We start from the raw sequence: 19,766 nt of genomic DNA on the forward strand, positions 1-19,766 counted from the left end.
CAATTGGACCCGGTTCGTCAAAACTTCTTGGCGCCCTTTCATACTGACGAATCTTTATGTCAACACAATTGTCCACAAACGAATCATCATTCGGACTAATCAAATCTTTTAAGTCCTGACGACCATTTAAAAAGTCGGCCTTATTTTCACACAAATAGCGCTAAAAGTAATGAAGTAGAAACAAAAAAAAATCAAATTAAACAAAAAAAAATAATAAAATAAAATAAATAACTTACACCAAAAATGTCAACCACTTGTTTGGTCGATCGAGTGACTCTCTTTGGTGACGAATGGGTGGAGATATCAATAACTGGTTCCCGAAGACGAGTCAAAACTACCGATGACGGACGAACCAAATTGCCATTAGACACAGCAGAGAGAGCAGAATTCGGGACCACAGACACAATGGTCTCAGAGGGGACGTTATAAATGGCCGATAAATCATAGTCATCGGGTGTTGACATCGGTCTAGTATTGGTGACAATCGGTGCGACAGTGGCCCTTGTAACATAAGGCGCCGCCATAAGTTCGGGTGAAACGGGAGTCACAAGTCTCCGTTTTCTAACGGGAGATTTATTTCTCTCGTTAAGAGGAATGTCTTCCCGGCGTAATCCACTACCACCGCTACCATCATTAAAAACTCGGACATCGCGGGGTACGTAAGGAAGAGGAGATGGTGAGGACAATGGGGACTCCGACTGATGAGGTCGAGGAGTGGTAGGCAAAGCCTTACGCTTACGTGAAGACCTAGTCCTCATACTGTATGTAAACAATAAAATAAATAATTAGTTAAAATGAATTTAAATATAAACAAAAAAGTACATATACAATATATATATATATATAATTTATAATACAAACCAATAATAATAATATTTAAATAGTAATTATTAATTATATAAAACCCGTTGTAAATGTTTTAAAAGCATTTCCATAAAAACTATTTAACTAAAAAAAATACTAAAATAAAACACAAAAAAAAAATTGTGTAGCAGAGCATGGATTCGATCCTATGTCCTCTTGGGACACTGGAAAGACAGCCATTCAAATTATTTTTGATGAATATTTTAAAATTAGTAAAAGAATTGCACGGCTATACATTGCACGGGACAAACAGATTATTCAATATTTATTACTATTATTATTATTATTATTATTCCTATTATTATTATTATCATTAAATCAAAACAAAAAAAATTAATAATAATATATAATAATAATTATTATTATTATTAAATAAAAAAAAAATTTTAAATAGCTATTATTATTATTATTATTATTATTATTAAGCAAAACAAAAATTAATAATAATATATAGTTATTATTATTATTATTATTATTAAACAAAAAAAAAATTTAATAATAATATATAGTTATTAGTATTATTATTATTTTTAAACAAATAAAAATAAAATTATTATTATTATTATTATTACATTATTATTAAACAAAACAAAAATTAATAATAATATATAGTTATTATTATTATTATTATTATTATTAAACAAAAAAAAATTTAATATAGTTATTATTATTATTATTATTATTAATATCACTATTATTATTAAAGTTATTATTACTACTACCAAAAACAAAAATAATAATAATAATTATTATTATTTAAGAAAAACATAAATATTCATCATTAATATTATTATTATTATCATTACTATTATAACTACTACGACAAAAAATAATAACAATAATTAAATAACTATTACTTATATTGTTATAATTATTATACTAAAACATAATCATTAAATATTATTATTATTATTTAAAACAAAACATTATTATTCGTATTATTATTATTAAATAATTACTAGTATTATAGTTTTATAAATAAAAAAAAAATATTTCTATTTTTATTATGACAGTTACTAAAAAAAATAATAATTAAATAATACCTAGTATAAAAAAAACAAAATAAATAATTTTACATAAAATAATAATTAATATATTATTATTATTATTATTATTATTATAAATAAAAAAAAACATCTTCATAACTACACTAATTAAAAAACTAATTACTAATTATTATTAAAATTATTATTAATTACTACTACTAGTGTAAAAAATAATAATAATTAAGTTACTGTTATAAAATACTTTATTATTATTACAAAAAAAAAATTATAACTATTATCCAAACTATAATGAAAATAATAACAATAATTAAATAATTATTAGGAAATCTTATAATAATTAAATATCACTATATATATAAAATTTTACAAAAAAAAAACAATTAAAAAATCGTTTTAATTATCATAAAAAATTATTATAATTTAAAAAAAAATACTATTAGTACTACTACTACAAACATAAATATATTAATTAAATAATTATTATTACTATCAACTATATTATTAATTTAAAAAAAAACATTATTAATGTTATTATTATTATAAATAATAAAATAAACTATTTTTACTACTACTACACAAAAAAAAAAACTAATAATAAATATTATTATTATTTTTATTATCATCACTACCACTATTATTATTATTATTATTATTATTATTATCATTATTATTATTATTATTATTATTATTTATTAGTACTAATAAAAAAAATATATAACAAACTTTAACATAACTATTGATTATTAATAACTAATTTTCTTTATTAAAAAAACTTGTTTTATATTATGTTTATTTAATATATTAATTACTCTTACAAGACATTTGACAAATATATTATTAATTAAAATAAATAATAAACAAATTATATATATTTATATTAAAAAGATTTCTATCATCATTATTAGTAATGTTAAAGTATATTATATAATGCATATAATTTTATAACATTATTAATAAAAATAATAATAATAATAATTAATGTGTTATTTTATTATTATTTAAATTTCGGTTACACTTTAACATAATAAAATATAAAATCAATTAAAAAATCTATAAAAATTAACTTAATATTTAAAATATAAAATCAATTTAATAGTTAAAGATAAAAATCAATTATACTTAAAATTTTTAGTTTATTAATAGTTATTGATTGATATATAAATTAAAAGCTATTAATTGCTAAATGTTTGCTTAATCTGACCCAACAATTGATCCCATTGTCTATCAAAATCACTAAAATATTAATATTTTTAGCTTAATATAAATTATAGTTATTATAACTATAAACCTATTATTACTATTATAACTAATATATTATTACTATAATTAGTTAGATATTATTATTATAATTGTTTATAATATAATATAAACAATTAACTGCTATTATTACTAATATAATTAATTATAAAATACTATAAAAAATAAAAAAAGTTATTATAACCATTATTATTAGTATTAAATTTATAAATAACTATAAATACCTATAATAAAAAAAACAACAACAAAATTAAATATCCATATATATATATATATAATTAATACAATGTTTATATAAACATAAATTATAAGTAATTTTCATACTATTATTAAAACTATTATTATTATAACATTACTTATAATCACATAACAAAAAAACAAACAAACACGTGACAAACACATGTGTTATAACTATCATATTATTATCTATTAATATATTAAAATATATTAATAATTACTTTATTAATACTACTATTACTGTATTATAATTATTATATAATAAACAACATAACAATACTATTGCAAAAAAAAAACAATGTTTAGCAAATAATAAAAAAAAATAATATTAATAAAATCACATTAATTAATATACAAAAAAAAATTATAAATCAATTAATTACTGTATAAATTAATAACATATAATTATATTATTATTTAAATTAATTGATTTTTTTAATATAACATAAAAATACTGTATATTAACTATATATATCATAAAAAAAATACTATTAACTAATATTATACACATATTATATATATATACAAAAATCATTTACAAAATATAATATAATTAATTATAATTAATATTCATTGACTAAAATTAACTAATTGTTAATATATATATAAAAAAAAACAAACCTTTAATTCCAAAAAAGTAGTCCAAAAAAATAAATATTAAACTAATATTATTATCACTATTACTGTTATTATTATTATTGATTTGTTAACTATTAATACTAATTATAACCAAATTATTATAATAATTAATTTTAATTAAAAAAACAAAACAAAACAAAATTTTATATATATTGAATTAAAACCAAAACATGTGTTTCAAATATCATTCAAAAATTGTTATAAAAATACACATAAAATACGCTAATTATATATTAAATACATAAATTATGTTTAATATAAATATATATATATATATATTAATTAATAATTAAATTTTAAGTTTATACATGCCTAGGGTCAGGCATTTTATACGGGTGCGGAATATGTAATGTATTTCCCTATTGGACCCCACTATACCCTATTGGGTATTTAGGGTACGCCTACCCGTTCCCATATATAAAACCCCAGTAATGTACTAATCGGGGTCTTCTAGTGTATACTATACTGTACTGTATATTCATATTATTACTGCTATATATTCAATAAAACATTTGTATATTACATTTTGTGTATCAATTATTTTTTTAAAAACTAAAGTGTGTGACATACCCAACCCGCCGGCACCGGGAATACAATTCCCTTCACAATATAATATAATTAATATCTAATTTTTTTTAAATACCTGTATTTAAAAAATGTAAAAAATATATAAATGTTTTCTATATATTTTTTATATATTATTTTTCTAGTTTGTAATTAGAAATTACAAAAATATTATTAATTAATATATATAACAAAAGCAGCATGCTAAGTTAGGGTTCATGTAATTAATTAATTAATTAATTAATTAATTTAGCATGCTAAATGTAATTTTTTTTAAATATTTTTTTTAATTAAAAGCAAGTATTTTAAGCAAGCATATTTTTTTTGTAAATTATCAATTTGATAACTGCAAAAAAATAAGTAAAGTCAACAATGTCAATTTTGTATACACATAAAAACATTATTATACATATTTAAAAATGTAAATTGTTTTAGTGATCAAAGAAATTTGTTTGAAAACATTTGTAGAAAATTTCTAAAAAATTTACCTCACAATCAATAAACAATCAAAAAAAATAAGCTAGCTTATTAAAATTTTTTTAAAAAAAATACTCTATATGTGCCCATTTATTTTTATCAAAAAATTGCTTTATGTTTAAATGACCTGGGTTAAAAAGGTAGATTTAAAAAAAATCATTACATGACATTGACAGTAGTCCATAGCCAAGTTTCGGGAAAATTTTTACGCAATTTTGGCTGGACCTGAGCACCGGTATGTGATGATGATGATGATGATGGTGCTGAATGAGCACCTGTATCATCATTATCATCATAGCTATCGGCAGCCATTTTGTCAACATTTTGATAGGCTTCCTCGGCAGCAAATGCAATGTTATTTTCAAACACTTAAATTTTAAAGTTTATACAAAAATAAAAGTATAAAAAAAAATAAATATTTTTATATATAATTTAGCATGCGCATAATTTTTTCTATAAGCTACTATTAAWTTACACCATTGTAATATATTTTTAATAATTGTTTTTTTCAATACAATTCAATATATTACTAAATATTTARTAAATATTTACAAATATATRCAAATATATATAATATATAATAATATATACAAATATTTACAAATATATACAAATATTTAATAATATATTTAYATATATTTACAAATATTTAMATATATATTATTTTATCATGTTCATTAAAACAAAAATAAAAATATATTTAAAAAAAAGTTATATAATAAAATACATATTATAATTATTAAATTAAWTAAATTAATAAAATTATAAATAAAATCTAAATAAATTTAATTAATTWAAAACTAWTTAATTAATTAGTAAAACATCAAATTAATTAAGCAATTAAACTAATTATTACTTAGCAAGCATAAAAATAAATGTTTCAATAAATGTTTTAATTAAAAAATATATATTTTTARATTAATTTTTAAAAATATAATTTTAAAAATTAACCTKGGRGGGGTCATACCATTACAAACAAATTTATTTATACACACAAAATATATATGAATTTTATTTTAAAAATAAATTACTCATTAATTAATAATGTTTTCCATAACCAAGTTTCAGGAAATTTTTGCCTAATTTTTATGGGTTTAGTAGTAGTTGTTAWATGATTATTGGTTTCAACATTACTATTATAGTCTACTACTATATCCAWTGGTTGACTGTTTGAAAATAGGCGGCCCCCACCACTACCAATGTTGGCATAATATAAATATCCTAATAGTTTACACACAAAAAATGTAGTTTATATACACTAATAATACCATATAATAAAATATATATAATAAAAATTGTAAAAAAAATTATTAAAATTTATACTGKATTTTAWAATTAAAAAAAATATTTTTAATTAGATAGCTAATAATTTATAGTAGTTTATAATTGCTTAAATTAKWTAATTTTATTTTAACAATCTATTTTTTATAATTAAAATTTATATCATTAAAATTGATATTGTTTTAACTATTATTATATTATTTAGTATATTATAATTTATTTTCTATATATATATATAGATATTTAAATTTAAGTTTTTATAATTTTAACAAATCATAAAAATCACACATAAATTCAATAAACTATTATAAATTAAATAAATTATAAACTTATTTTAAATAAACTAATAATAATAATAATAAATAAATAAATTTAAAATAATTAAGTTAATATATATATATTTGTTTAAGCAAATTAATAAAAATTAAGCAAGCAGATATATTCAATAAATGTATTTCAATATAGTAAACAAACWAAATAAAATAATTTACAATTAATTTTTTTTGTAAAAAAACAATCTAGGTCATACCATTGCACACATAATTAATGCATACAAACAAAACAATAAATATAAATAATTATATTTTTTAAAAAAATTACTCATTAATTGTTAATGTTTTCCATAACCAAGTTTCGGGAAATTTTTGCCTAATTTTTATGGGTTTAGYAGTTATATGGTTGTTATTATTGGGACTATCCTGTACTACTACTGTATCCATTGAGGCTCTGGCCACTGCTAGGGGGGTTGAAGATTTGCGAGCCCCACCCCAGCCTCCAAAACCACCGCCGCCACCCATATTGTTGGCGGCATAATATAAATATCCTAATTAATAGTATWATATAMAAAAAATAATTTATTTTTWAAAYTAATTAAATTAAAATCTAATTATAAATTAAATATATTCTATTAAAATAATTTTTTTTTTTGAAAAACTAAATTATATTTTAAAYAATATTTTTTAATAAATAACTATAGAATACTTTAAATTGGAAAAATTAATTTAAAAAATTATCWAAAAAAATAATAATTTGATAATATTTTGCATAAAAATWTAAATATATATTTAATAGCAATAACTCGWAAAAAAACATTTAAAAGCAAAACATTTATAACATTAAGTGTTAAATAAAAAATTGCAGYAATTTTTTTGTTATGTTAAGTAATTATAACACAATGTATTTTTACGAAAATAATAAATATATATATTTTTTAGGTGTCAAACCAATCAATTGCTTTATATAATAATAATAATAATATTATTATTATTATTGAAAAAAATCATTGTTTTTTTGGGGGKAAAAAAATAAWTACTTAATATTAGTTGTATTCCAGAGCCAAGTTTCCGGGAATTTACTACGAATTTTTACTATATTATTATTATTATCAACATTCAATTTATCATTATTATCATTAGGTTTTATATCATCTAACAACTCTATACTAGACTGTTTAAGTACCATACCACCAGCACCGGGAGGTACGACCATAGCTGCTATAGCCATTGGACGGCCATGATATTCATAATAAACTAATAGACAWTATATATATATACYATAATATATAGATTTTTTTAAAAATAAATTATACTTGATAATTTTTAGATAKATATATATATAGTATGTATTAATAGATAATAAAAATATCTAGATGCWATTATATACATGTTATCAATTTAAGCGCAAATTTAAAATATTAAAATTTGTAAATTTAAAAGTATTAAAATTTGTAAATTTAAAATATTAAAATTTGTAAATTTAAAAATATTAAATTTGTAAATTTAAAAATATTAAATTTGTAAATTTAAAAATATTAAATTTGTAAATTTAAAAATATTAAATTTTGTAAATTTAAAAATACAATAAATGTCTAAATAGCTTATATATATATATATATGAAATAAAAYAAAATGGGATAGCTAAAAATAAATATTATATATATATTATCATTTAATTAATTATAAATTAATTTTTAYRTAAAAAATTWAATWAAAGTAAAATTGATTTTTCTTAAAAATAWACATTCAATRAAAAATAAAAATAATTTTTATATTTTTGTTTAGTAGAGATAACACTATTTATACTATAAATTTTWTTTATTTGTTTTTTTGGAGATCAAACCAATCAATTGCTTTAAAAATTATWACTAAATAATAAAAAAAAACATTTKGGGAAAYTTTTTTKTGGGGGTGTGTGGGTGGGGGAGGRAACAACAACAACAYCAATAAAATTCAAGTAATTTTACTCAATATTAGTTGTAATATTCCAGAGCCAWGTTTCCGGGAATTTACTACGAATTTTTACATTATTATTATTATTATTATTATTATTATTATTATTWYTAATATTAATAGTTGTTTTATCATATAATGTATCTAATTTAGAGTCCYTGAKYAAAACCATAGCTATGTCAATAGCACCGGGAGGTCCGGCCATAGACATTGAACGGGCCATATATGCAGAACAAACTAATAATAATATATAGAAAATAGATATATACTGTATATATATATATAATTTTTTGACAAATTATACTTGATGATAATTTTTTTTATAAGTAAATAATATATATATACAGTATATATATATATATATATTAATAGTTATAAAAAAAATATCTAAAAATGCATGTGTGTTTTTGTTGTTGTTTATAAATAAAATAATTATTTATAATGTTATCGCAATTTAAGCGCAAATTTAATTAAATATATTTTTAAAAAAATAAAATATAAAAAATTTTAACAATATATGTCTCGATAGTTTATAATAGCTAAAAAAAATATTTTATAATAAACTATATATTAGTATATTTTTATATTTAAAAAATTAATTTAATATTAATTTTTATAATAAATAATTGAATTAAAATTGATTTTTTTTTTTAAAAACATTCAATCAAATTGGCTAAACATACAAAAATAAGTGCAACAAATATTTTTTAAAAAAATTAAAAAAAGTAGATATAACACACACAATGTATTTATATTACAGTATAATTAAATACATTWTATATATTTTTTTAGGGATCAAACCAATCAATTGCTTTATAATTATTATTAATGAAAAAAAAATCATTAATTTTTTTGKGGGCGAAAAAAATTTGCAATAAATTTACTCAATTTTAGTTGTATTCCAGAGCCAAGTTTCCGGGAATTTACTACGAATTTTTACTACATTATTATTATTATCGTTATTATCATTAGTTATAGCATCTGATGATAATGACTGCATAACAGTAGTCTCCTTGAATACCATACCCATAGCCATGGCTGCACCGGGAGGTCCGGGAGCTCCAAACATTGGACGCGCATAATCATAATAAACTTAATATATATATATATATAATTATAAATAAAAAAAATTATAAACTAAAATTAAAATAATAAAAATTAAATAACAAAATAAACAATTTTTTTGCGCAATATATTAGTATATAATTATATTTTTATAAACTAATAATTAATTAAAAAATAGAATTTTTTTATATAAATCTATTATTAAATATATAGTAATATAATTGAAATATTTATTTATAATATAAATCTATTATTAAATATATAGTAATTCAATTAAAATATTTAGAATTAAAAATATTTTTTATAAAATAATAATATTAAATATATAGTAATTCAATTGATAAATTTAAAATTAAAAAATTGAATTTTTTTTAGAAAAATAAACCAATAAACCAACACAACAATAAAAAACCAATTGAAAACCAATTTCCCCAGATTACCATGCAACATTTTTTTTAAAAAAAAGTGATAATAATAATAATAACGAAAATAAGGGGTCAAAACCATAGATCACATTTTTTATGAAAAAAATGTATTGAATAAAAAAACTTTTTTAAAACAAAAATTAATTACTCAATTGTCGTTGTATTCCATAGCCATGTTTCCGGGAATTTACTTCGAATTTTTACATTATTACTTAATTTATTATTATTATTATTATTCATATTCAATGGTAATTTTTGACCCTTCAATACAGCTGTACCGCCATTGGCTACAGCTATGCCAGCTGCTGGCCTGGGTGGACCTCCTAGTATAAATGCATTTTCAGCTATAGGATGACCACCCCAGCCATGATCTATACATACCATACACACACATATATATATTTAGTATAATTTATTTTAAAATTAAAATATAATAAAATAAGCACGCATATTATTTTTTTAAAAAAATTAACTAATTAACTAGTTAATTAATTATAATAGTTATTATGGGGGGGGGTTATACTAATAATATTAATTGTAGCTAAACGCTAATAGTATAATATCAATAAATTACGGTATACTACATAAATTACGTCCTAATACATAAATTACGTTTTCTATATATTTTTCTATCTATGTATATCTGTATAATTGTATCTCGGTCAAATTGATCATACATTGCTAGCCTATATTAACTAAACTAATTTAATTAAAAATTTATATATTTTGATTTAGTACTTAGATTGCATCAATTTCCATAGCCATGTTTCCGGGAATTTTTGTCTCAATTTAACTACATCACTAGATTTTTTAACATCACTACTAGTTGTACTAGTAGTACTAGTTAACGATACTAGTTGACGCTTGGTAATTTCATTATTAAAACCAACATTAGGCATCCGGGTATATTGGACAAAATTTCGATAATAAACTAACAAACCCCCAAATATCAATTTTATTATTTTTTTAAGTAAAAAAATATTTAAAAATATTAATTGATATTCAAGCAAGCAAAAAAAAATTTTAAAAAAAATAAAAAATAAACCTAGTTGAAAAAAATTTAAATTAAATTATGTCGCATGCTCGCTTGCATTCAAATTTTTTTTTTTAATTTAAATACTAAATAATTTATCACAATCATATAATTAATAATTGATATTATGCAATTATTTTAAAAACTAAAAAAAATAACTTTAAAAAAGTATATTTTCCAATAAAAATATTATAAATTTACAATTAATAAATAAATATTAAAAATATAAACTAGCTAACATTAATAATAATAATAATTAATTTAACGCTCGCATTTAAAAAAAATAATTATAAATAATTATAATTTTTTCTAATAATTAAAAAAATAAATCAATCAATCAATCACTTACTCGGCTCCGGCCGATGAATGTGTCCATTGGTCAGTACAACCACTCCCGAGTCGTCAAACATTTCGCCCGTAGTGGTCGAACCGGGTCTCCAGTATGACCAGCGACCGCCACCCGAACCACCCGAACCCGACGATTGTTGTTGAATAGTATCGTATGATTTCAATTCGGCGATAACATCATCGCGGCTAACATCGAAACCCGATTTCAATAGCATTACCGATTGGTCGACACCGAGTACACCGACTACGGCCCGTGGTTTACTGTCCACCCGAATCTGGACCTGAGCTCCCGGTTTGGTAGTCTGGACATCAGTTGACACTGAAACAGGTGTTTCAAATACACCGTCAACATTGAAATTCAGGGCATCGGCTACCAGTTCCGAATTGGCCGGTCGTATATAATAGACAATCAATCGGGCATTCGGTGACATTTTACTTGTAGTTTTTACCGAAAATTCTACCGATCGTTGATTGGCTGCCACTACAGGTACGGTATTGGTGGCCAATATATCTCCTCTGCCCATAATCTGATAGACCAACGATACTGACGGGTCCAATGGTTCGGTACTGTTAACTACAAATGTTAGGTCATCGCCAACTTTCGGCTGAACCTGTTTGGCACCGGTAGACTGTTTTTGTTGGACTTGCAGATAGCTATTCGACGGTGATTTCGAGGCCCGGATATCCTCCAAATTATACGACTGTCCTCTGTATTCGGCGTGCATTCGGAATATGTCTTTATCCGGTGGAGGTATCAGATCGATAATGGCTACACCTTTCAGGACGGGTAGCTCCTGTTGATGGACTTCCCATTCATCGTACGARAAACGGTATTTGAATATCAGTGGCTGCAGGGGGTTATCCTCGACGGGTGTATCGTCACGATAGGCAACACGCAAATAGGCCGTATAGTTAAGGCCCGGTTTGAACGTCTGGGATGTCTTAACCAAATCAACCTTAACATCGTTGGTATAGACTTTCAACACAGCCGTCCGATTATAGCGCCGTCCGCTTAGTTCGTCCTCAACTTCGGCCCGGAATTCAATCTCTTGTTCATAGTTTTGATTGTTTGCATCGATTTGCAAATCGCGTACAATATTCACCGGTATGTCCACCGATCCGGCCGTACCTCCCGATCCTAGTTTGACTTTTGTCTGATATTTAGGCTGTTCCTGACGTCCACTATCACCGCCGCCGCCATAGTAATAGTAGTGTTGATCCTTACGTTGGACAGTCAACGTAGCCTCACCTTTGACCGGACGACCGTACGTATAGATRGCCYKAACAGTGGCCAATATATCCGATTTTTTATACGTTGCATACGGCGGCAACTGTACGGTAACGTCAAACGTCGGCAATACATACTCGGCTACGGTAAATGTTTTTTGAAAACGTTGGCCACCACTACCACCAGCCARTTCGGCCACTATTGTCCAATCGCCGAGCATCGGCTGTTCGGATAGTTGTAGATCGTAGCCGCTAATCAAGCCGGTAGTCGGTTGWGATTTTAGCCATTGTTTTATACGATTGCCTTTCGAGTCCTAAATTCAAGMCYCGGGTGGAGGGGGAGGGGKGGTAATTWGAAAAATTARATTTAAATTGTTTGTCAAAATATGTATATACACTATACAGTAGTGGTGTGTGTCTGAGTGTGTATATGTATGTATGTATGTGTGTGTATATGTATGTATGTATATGTATGTGTGTGTATATGTATGTGTGTATGTATGTATGTATGTATGTATGTATGTATGTATGTATGTGTATATGTATGTATGTATGTGTGTGTATATGTATGTGTGTGTCTATGTATGTGTGTGTGTATGTATGTGTGTGTTTGTATGTGTGTGTGTGTGTATGTATGTGTGTGCCTGTGTGTGTGTGTGTATGTGTGTGTGTGTGTGTGTGTGTGTGTGTGTGTGTGTGTATATATATATATATATGTATGTGTGTGTGTGTGTGTGTGTGTGTATTTAAACCCAAAAATAAAAAYTGTTAGTTAATSCCTATCACCCCACACATACACACACACCACCCCTCTAAAGCTACCCCCTCCTGTTGTTTGGGAAAAAAGTTATARTAGATGTACAGTATATATATATATATATATTAATAGTATTAATTTACTACTAAATTATTAATAATTTTTTTACAAACAAAATGTAGTGGGGGTGGGATAGGGTTTGGGGGGGGGGGTTGAACTCTATGCTAAACAAAAATTGTTACATGTATATTTACAATGACTATTTAGTTTTATATAATATCATATATATATATAGGTAACCTTGAAATATATAAGTGTGTGTGTCGTGAATCACGACACTCGTGATTCATAGTATTGGTAAAAAAATTATTAATATTTTTTAAACTAAATAAAGTGATCATGAGCAATTTTTTTTTAAAGTTCATGATAAACGTGATAATAAAATATTATTTAAAAATAACTATTTAACCAGTTGAGAATGCTAGAAAGCATTACCAAAAACAAATTTTTATTACGTAAATTACTTGTTTTTGTCATATTATAAACAATATATTTATTCCTAATAACCATTAGTCCATATGAGTCATTATATTATATTATATATATAAACGCGTTAATTGACAATCTTCATGACAAAGTATTTATATTGAAACAATATATTTGATTTTTTGGTAATGCAATATTTCTGATGATGTAATTGTATATTTATAATGATTTATAGATCATTTTATAATATATTAATTTATTGTTAGAATTAACTATTTATATGTTTAACTTAAATTTTAACAACAAACTCATATTTTAAATTTATCGACCATTTTCTTTGTTCCTGAAGAGATAAAAATTTTAATTCTGATTTCTATACCTTACTTTTGATACTTAATTAAATCTAAATTAAAATTTTTAACCAAAATTTTTTATACTTTAGTCGCCATTTTGTGTGAGATATTAAAATTTTAATTCTGATTCATATACCTTTCTTATAATGCTTCATTCAAATCTAAACTTAATAAAAAAATTTCTAAAATTTTTTTTACTTTGGCCGCCATTTTCTCTATGTTCCCGAAGAGATATCAAAATTTTAATGCTGATCCCCTATACCTTATTTTCGATGATCTAACCGAATCTGAAATCAGAATTTCAAAATTCACAACACACACACACACACACACACACACACACACACACACACACACACACACACACACACATATAGAATTCATTAAACAAATTTAAAAAAATTTGTTTGAAAATAACTATTTAAAAATAACTATTTAAAAAATAAATCAATCTAGTATCACGTTTTTAATTAAATTTTACAATTATTTAACTTTTTAAGAAAAATATTATACAATATATAACAAAAATTATACTTATTTTTTAAAAAAAAATAAATATTAATTTATTTAATTAAATATAATTGAATAAATAAGTTTGATTTTATAACTTTTTTTTCACTTATATTGAATATTAWGTTCAATTATCTAAACTTTTTCAAAAATAAATACCAAATAATTTACTAAAAAATTACTTAATATCTAACCCTAACCAACCCAACCAGTAATTTAAAAAATTTAAATTTAAATTAAAAACAAAATAAATAAATTTTATTACACAATTGAATAGTTAAAACAATTAKATATAACTATTTAACTAAACTAATTATACCATAAAAATATATATTATTATCAATAATAATAATATAATAATAAAACATATTTTTTTAAAAAAAATAATTAATTAAATATTATTAATTAAAAAAAAATAAATCAATAATCAATCGGCCCTTACCTTAATATAGATATCGACACTGGTATTCACTGTAGGCCTGAGCCGGGGATCGACWACAATAACCCTAAACTGGACCAACTGTCCCGGTTTGTACATCGCTTTATCCGTTTGAATGAATACCGATCGGGATTTCTGTTGAAACTCTAGCGATTTGTTTTGCCGATACTGTTTGCTACCRTCACCACTACCTACACCACCGTGACTGGCCTCTACATTCAAGGTATAATTACCCGATTCTGGCCAATCGGCAGGTATTGGCAACTGGAGATTCTGTGCCGAATCGGCTACGGGTAGCTCCAGTTGTTTGCTAAGCGAATGTTGGCCACTCTGGTCGCCCACTCGTACGGTCATTACGGTCGGCTGTTTAAGGCCAGTGCCCGTAACGGCTACGTGATAGTCGCTGTCGGGCCTCAATTTTGAYGGWCCGACTACAGTGTAGATACCGTTTTCTCTGTCCATCGGMGGTTCGGGTGTTGTCGACGATTCAATGGGCGGTCGTATACTAAAGTCGTTGTCGTCAAACATATTGTGGTTTTGATTAAAAAAAAATAAATTTAAAAAAAAAGTTCAAAATATATATTAGTTTTTATTCAACTTTTTTTTTTGGTTATTTTTATSATAAAATTATTAGTAGTTTTTTCAACTTTTTTTTTTAAAGTGATTAAAATTATTAGTAGTTTTTTTCAATTTTTTTTCAACTTTTTATTTTTGTTGATTTTGATTAATAGTTAACTATAAAAATATTAAAAAAAAAATAATATTTAGTAATAAAACTATTAGTAATAATAATAGTCTCCTATTAGTTTAAAAAAACACTATAATATTACTAATTAATAGTCTATTAATAAGTAAATWAAATAATTTTAATAAATTGTTTTAATATTTTTTTCACTTATTATTAGTGAAATATATTGTGAAATATTTTTATTAGTTAATATTAATTATTAGAAAACTTGTGTTTGATTGACATTTAAATAAAATCAATAATAATAATAATAAATATATTAAAAAAAATCAAATTAATTCACAAAAATTATTGTTCACAAACAATGCAATSTATTTAATAATAATAATAATAATAATAATAAATWTATTATTAGGCGACTAATTATTATTACTGYTAAAACACAATACTATTTAATAATATACTGTGATATATATTAATGACAAATCATTTYTAATAATTATAAATAAAAATAAATAAAACAACAAAATATTTTTTAGTAATAATAATAATAATATCTATTGAATATATATATATATTTTGTTAAACTAATAATATGACAGATAAACAACAACACATGTATAGTTATAGTTATATATCATATATATATAYAAAAAATATGTGAATCATATATATATARWTATATAGTATATATAKATATATAGTAAAATAATATATGTATCTATATATATATATATACTTACACCCTCATTGCACTGGTATTATGTAATAGTGCTGATATTGTCGCTAAGAGACATACAGTTCCCAATACGCCGGTGCCGGTGCCGACATAGTAACCCATTATTATTATTATTAATTAATTAATTAATTAAAACAATAATAATAATAWTAWTATTAKTATTAYTATTATAACACTATATTAGATAATAAAAATATAGAGAAAATATTATTATTAGTATTATTATTAAATATAACAGAATATTAATAATTAATTAATTATAACATAATATTAATAATTAATTAATTATAACATAATATTAATAATTAATTAATTWATTTATTAATGATTTGCACCTTTAGTTTTGATGTAATTTAGTTTTTATTATTTTGGTAAAACACTGGGCACTGGTATATAAATAATTTTTATTGAGATACAGATAGACTTATATATATATATATACAGACAGACACTAACTATTGATTTTTAACTTTTAATAAAAAAAAATTTATATAWATATTATTACAAAATGATTGAAAAAAATGATTTATTAATTTTTGAAATACAATTACTTAAAAATATATATATATATATAAATTTTAACATTCAATATWTATATATACAGTGCTATTCAAAAAATTTCAAAATAATTTTGAAATAAATTTTTATATTTAATATTATATTACTTATATATAAAACTTTATTTACTACTATTACTACTACTACTACTACTAGTTTTTTGATACATGTATTTTTACAAAACAAATTTAATACTTTAAAAAATAAAATAAAGTTGTTATATGAGATAATAATAATTTTTGTTTTTTTTTCAATAATAATTTTAAGAAAAATACATCATTTCTATTGGCTGTTAATGAAAATTAAAATAAATATAAAGAGAGAGAGAGAGAGTTTGTATAAACAGTATAAAAAAGAGTCTCTCTCTCTCTCTCTCTCTCTCTCTCTCTCTCTCTCTCTCTCTCTCTCTCTCTCTCTCTCTCTCTCTCTCTCTCTCTCTCTCTCTCTTAAAAAAAACATTTAATATATACTGTAATTAATATTAAATTTTAGTTTTTAAATTTTTTTTTTTTGGTTAGTTATTTAAGTGCTATTTTTTTCTATTAGTCGGTTAGTTATATAATATATTATATAAAAAAATAGTATTTTCATCGGAAAATGTATAAAAATTTCAATTTTTTTACACAAAGAGAGAGAGAGAGAGAGATACTAAAAAAACGAGAGTTGTTTTACAACTATCGCTAGACATATATATATATATATATATATATATATATATATATATATGGGATATATATAGCTATATATTATAAGCACCGSTATTACCAGTAAAATCAATGACCTTGGTCAAAATCATATATATATATATATATATATATATAGCTGGCTAGCCTAGTATCATTTATCATGGAGTATCCATTATATAATATTATATAGTATATACTGTATTGTAGCTATTATATATATATATATTATAGATTTATATCACTATATATACTGTATATATATATATATATATATATATATATATACTAATGTAATATATAAATTGCAACATTGCATATACAGTATAAATGTTGTTTTAAGTAATATATTATAATAAAATAATAATAAAATTTTTATTTCTAGCAATASCATAGATTAMAAAATAATTAAAAAAATTAAATAAATAAATTTATCAAGATTATATCATGATAAATAATTTTTGTTAAAATAATATGATAAATAAAATTTTTAACTTTTTTTTGTTTTTTTGTATGATTTCATTAAAACTATGCAATTATTTAGTTTGTATTTACTTTTTAAAAAAATTTTTTTTCTTATAATATTATTAGTAAATAAATATTTAAAGTTAAATTTATATTTTTTTATTACATATTAAATACTAGAAATATATATATTTATTTTATTAACAGCAYAAATATTATTTATCAATAAAATTAATTATATTATTATCAAATTCAAGGATTTTACTACAATTTTAATATTAATTATTTATTTAAGAAAATACGCTGTATTTTAATATTAATAATAAATATTTATTTAAATTTTTTTTCTCTCTAGTATTAAACACTTAATTAATATGTAAAACACATATCAATAGTAATACTTAAATATTTAATTTGTAAGGAAGTGTAATATATTTTAATTTTTTTTTATTTTTAGATATTTTTTTTAAATAAAAAATTATAAATAATTATTTATTGCTAGATTGAAAAATTTATAAATAGATATATGAGTAATAATAATAATAATAATAATTCAATTGAATAGATGCTAATAAATTGTAAATTATTTATTATTGTTTAAACTAATCAATGTATTTTTTTAAGATTTAATWAATAAATTTTATTAGCAATAAAATTATTTTTTTTTTAAATTGTTAGATTTTTTTWTTATTATTAAYACTGTATGCTAATATTATAAAACTTAAAAATTATTATTATTATTATTATTAGWAAAAATATTTAATAATTAATATTAAGCATAAATTAAACATAAAACTATTAAMAASAAAATAATTATTAATAAAYTGTATTTAATTTTTTTTWATAAAGTTTTTAAAAAATAACTATTTAATAAAAAAAAAACATCATATATATAAATATAAAATTACTATAATTTGATACTATTTTAATAAGTAAATTGTTTTCTACCGACAAAAACACATGTAAATTRATTTTATTRATATTATATMTAAATATATTAAGTAACTATAGATATATTATAATTTTATGTAATATAAACTTTTTTATATAAAAAAAATTACATAAATTATAATATATTTCTAATAATAATAATAATAATAATTTTATATTAAATTATTTTTTCAACAAATAAAAAATCAATWTATTTACTACCTTTATGTATGAAATTGATATATAATATTATCTCAAATTATATGTATAATAGTTTGTTATATATATTTAAAAAACCAAAAAAATATAACAAAATATAATTATGTATTAATTATTTAAATAACACAATAATAATAATAATATAAACTAATTTTTAAATAAAATATTTATTAAATAAATCAARTGTCTGTGCAATTTAATTAAATAAATTTTATTTTATTAAAAAAAAATATTTTTTACATTTTATWAAATTTAGTTTATTTAACTATTTGCTTATAACAAACGGG

At 21.4% G+C, this 19,766-nt stretch overlaps 1 protein-coding gene across 1 annotated transcript in view; it reads right to left on the minus strand.

Moving 5' to 3' along the window:
• Positions 1-16,732, minus strand: part of LOC128953197 (CD109 antigen-like) — a 34,460-nt gene extending 17,728 nt beyond the window's left edge. The window contains 4 exon segments of the mRNA XM_054298671.1: positions 5,209-5,413; positions 11,427-12,966; positions 15,201-15,702; positions 16,629-16,732. Of these exon segments, the coding sequence (XP_054154646.1) occupies positions 5,209-5,413; positions 11,427-12,966; positions 15,201-15,702; positions 16,629-16,726 (2,345 nt within the window). The 5' untranslated portion in view covers positions 16,727-16,732.
• Positions 16,733-19,766: the final 3,034 nt, after the last annotated feature.

The sequence above is a fragment of the Oppia nitens genome, unplaced genomic scaffold, assembly GCF_028296485.1.
Source record: "Oppia nitens isolate AA-2021 unplaced genomic scaffold, nextdenovo-longstitch-racon4-pilon3 scaffold20_pilon_pilon_pilon, whole genome shotgun sequence".
Lineage (NCBI taxonomy): Eukaryota > Metazoa > Arthropoda > Arachnida > Sarcoptiformes > Oppiidae > Oppia > Oppia nitens.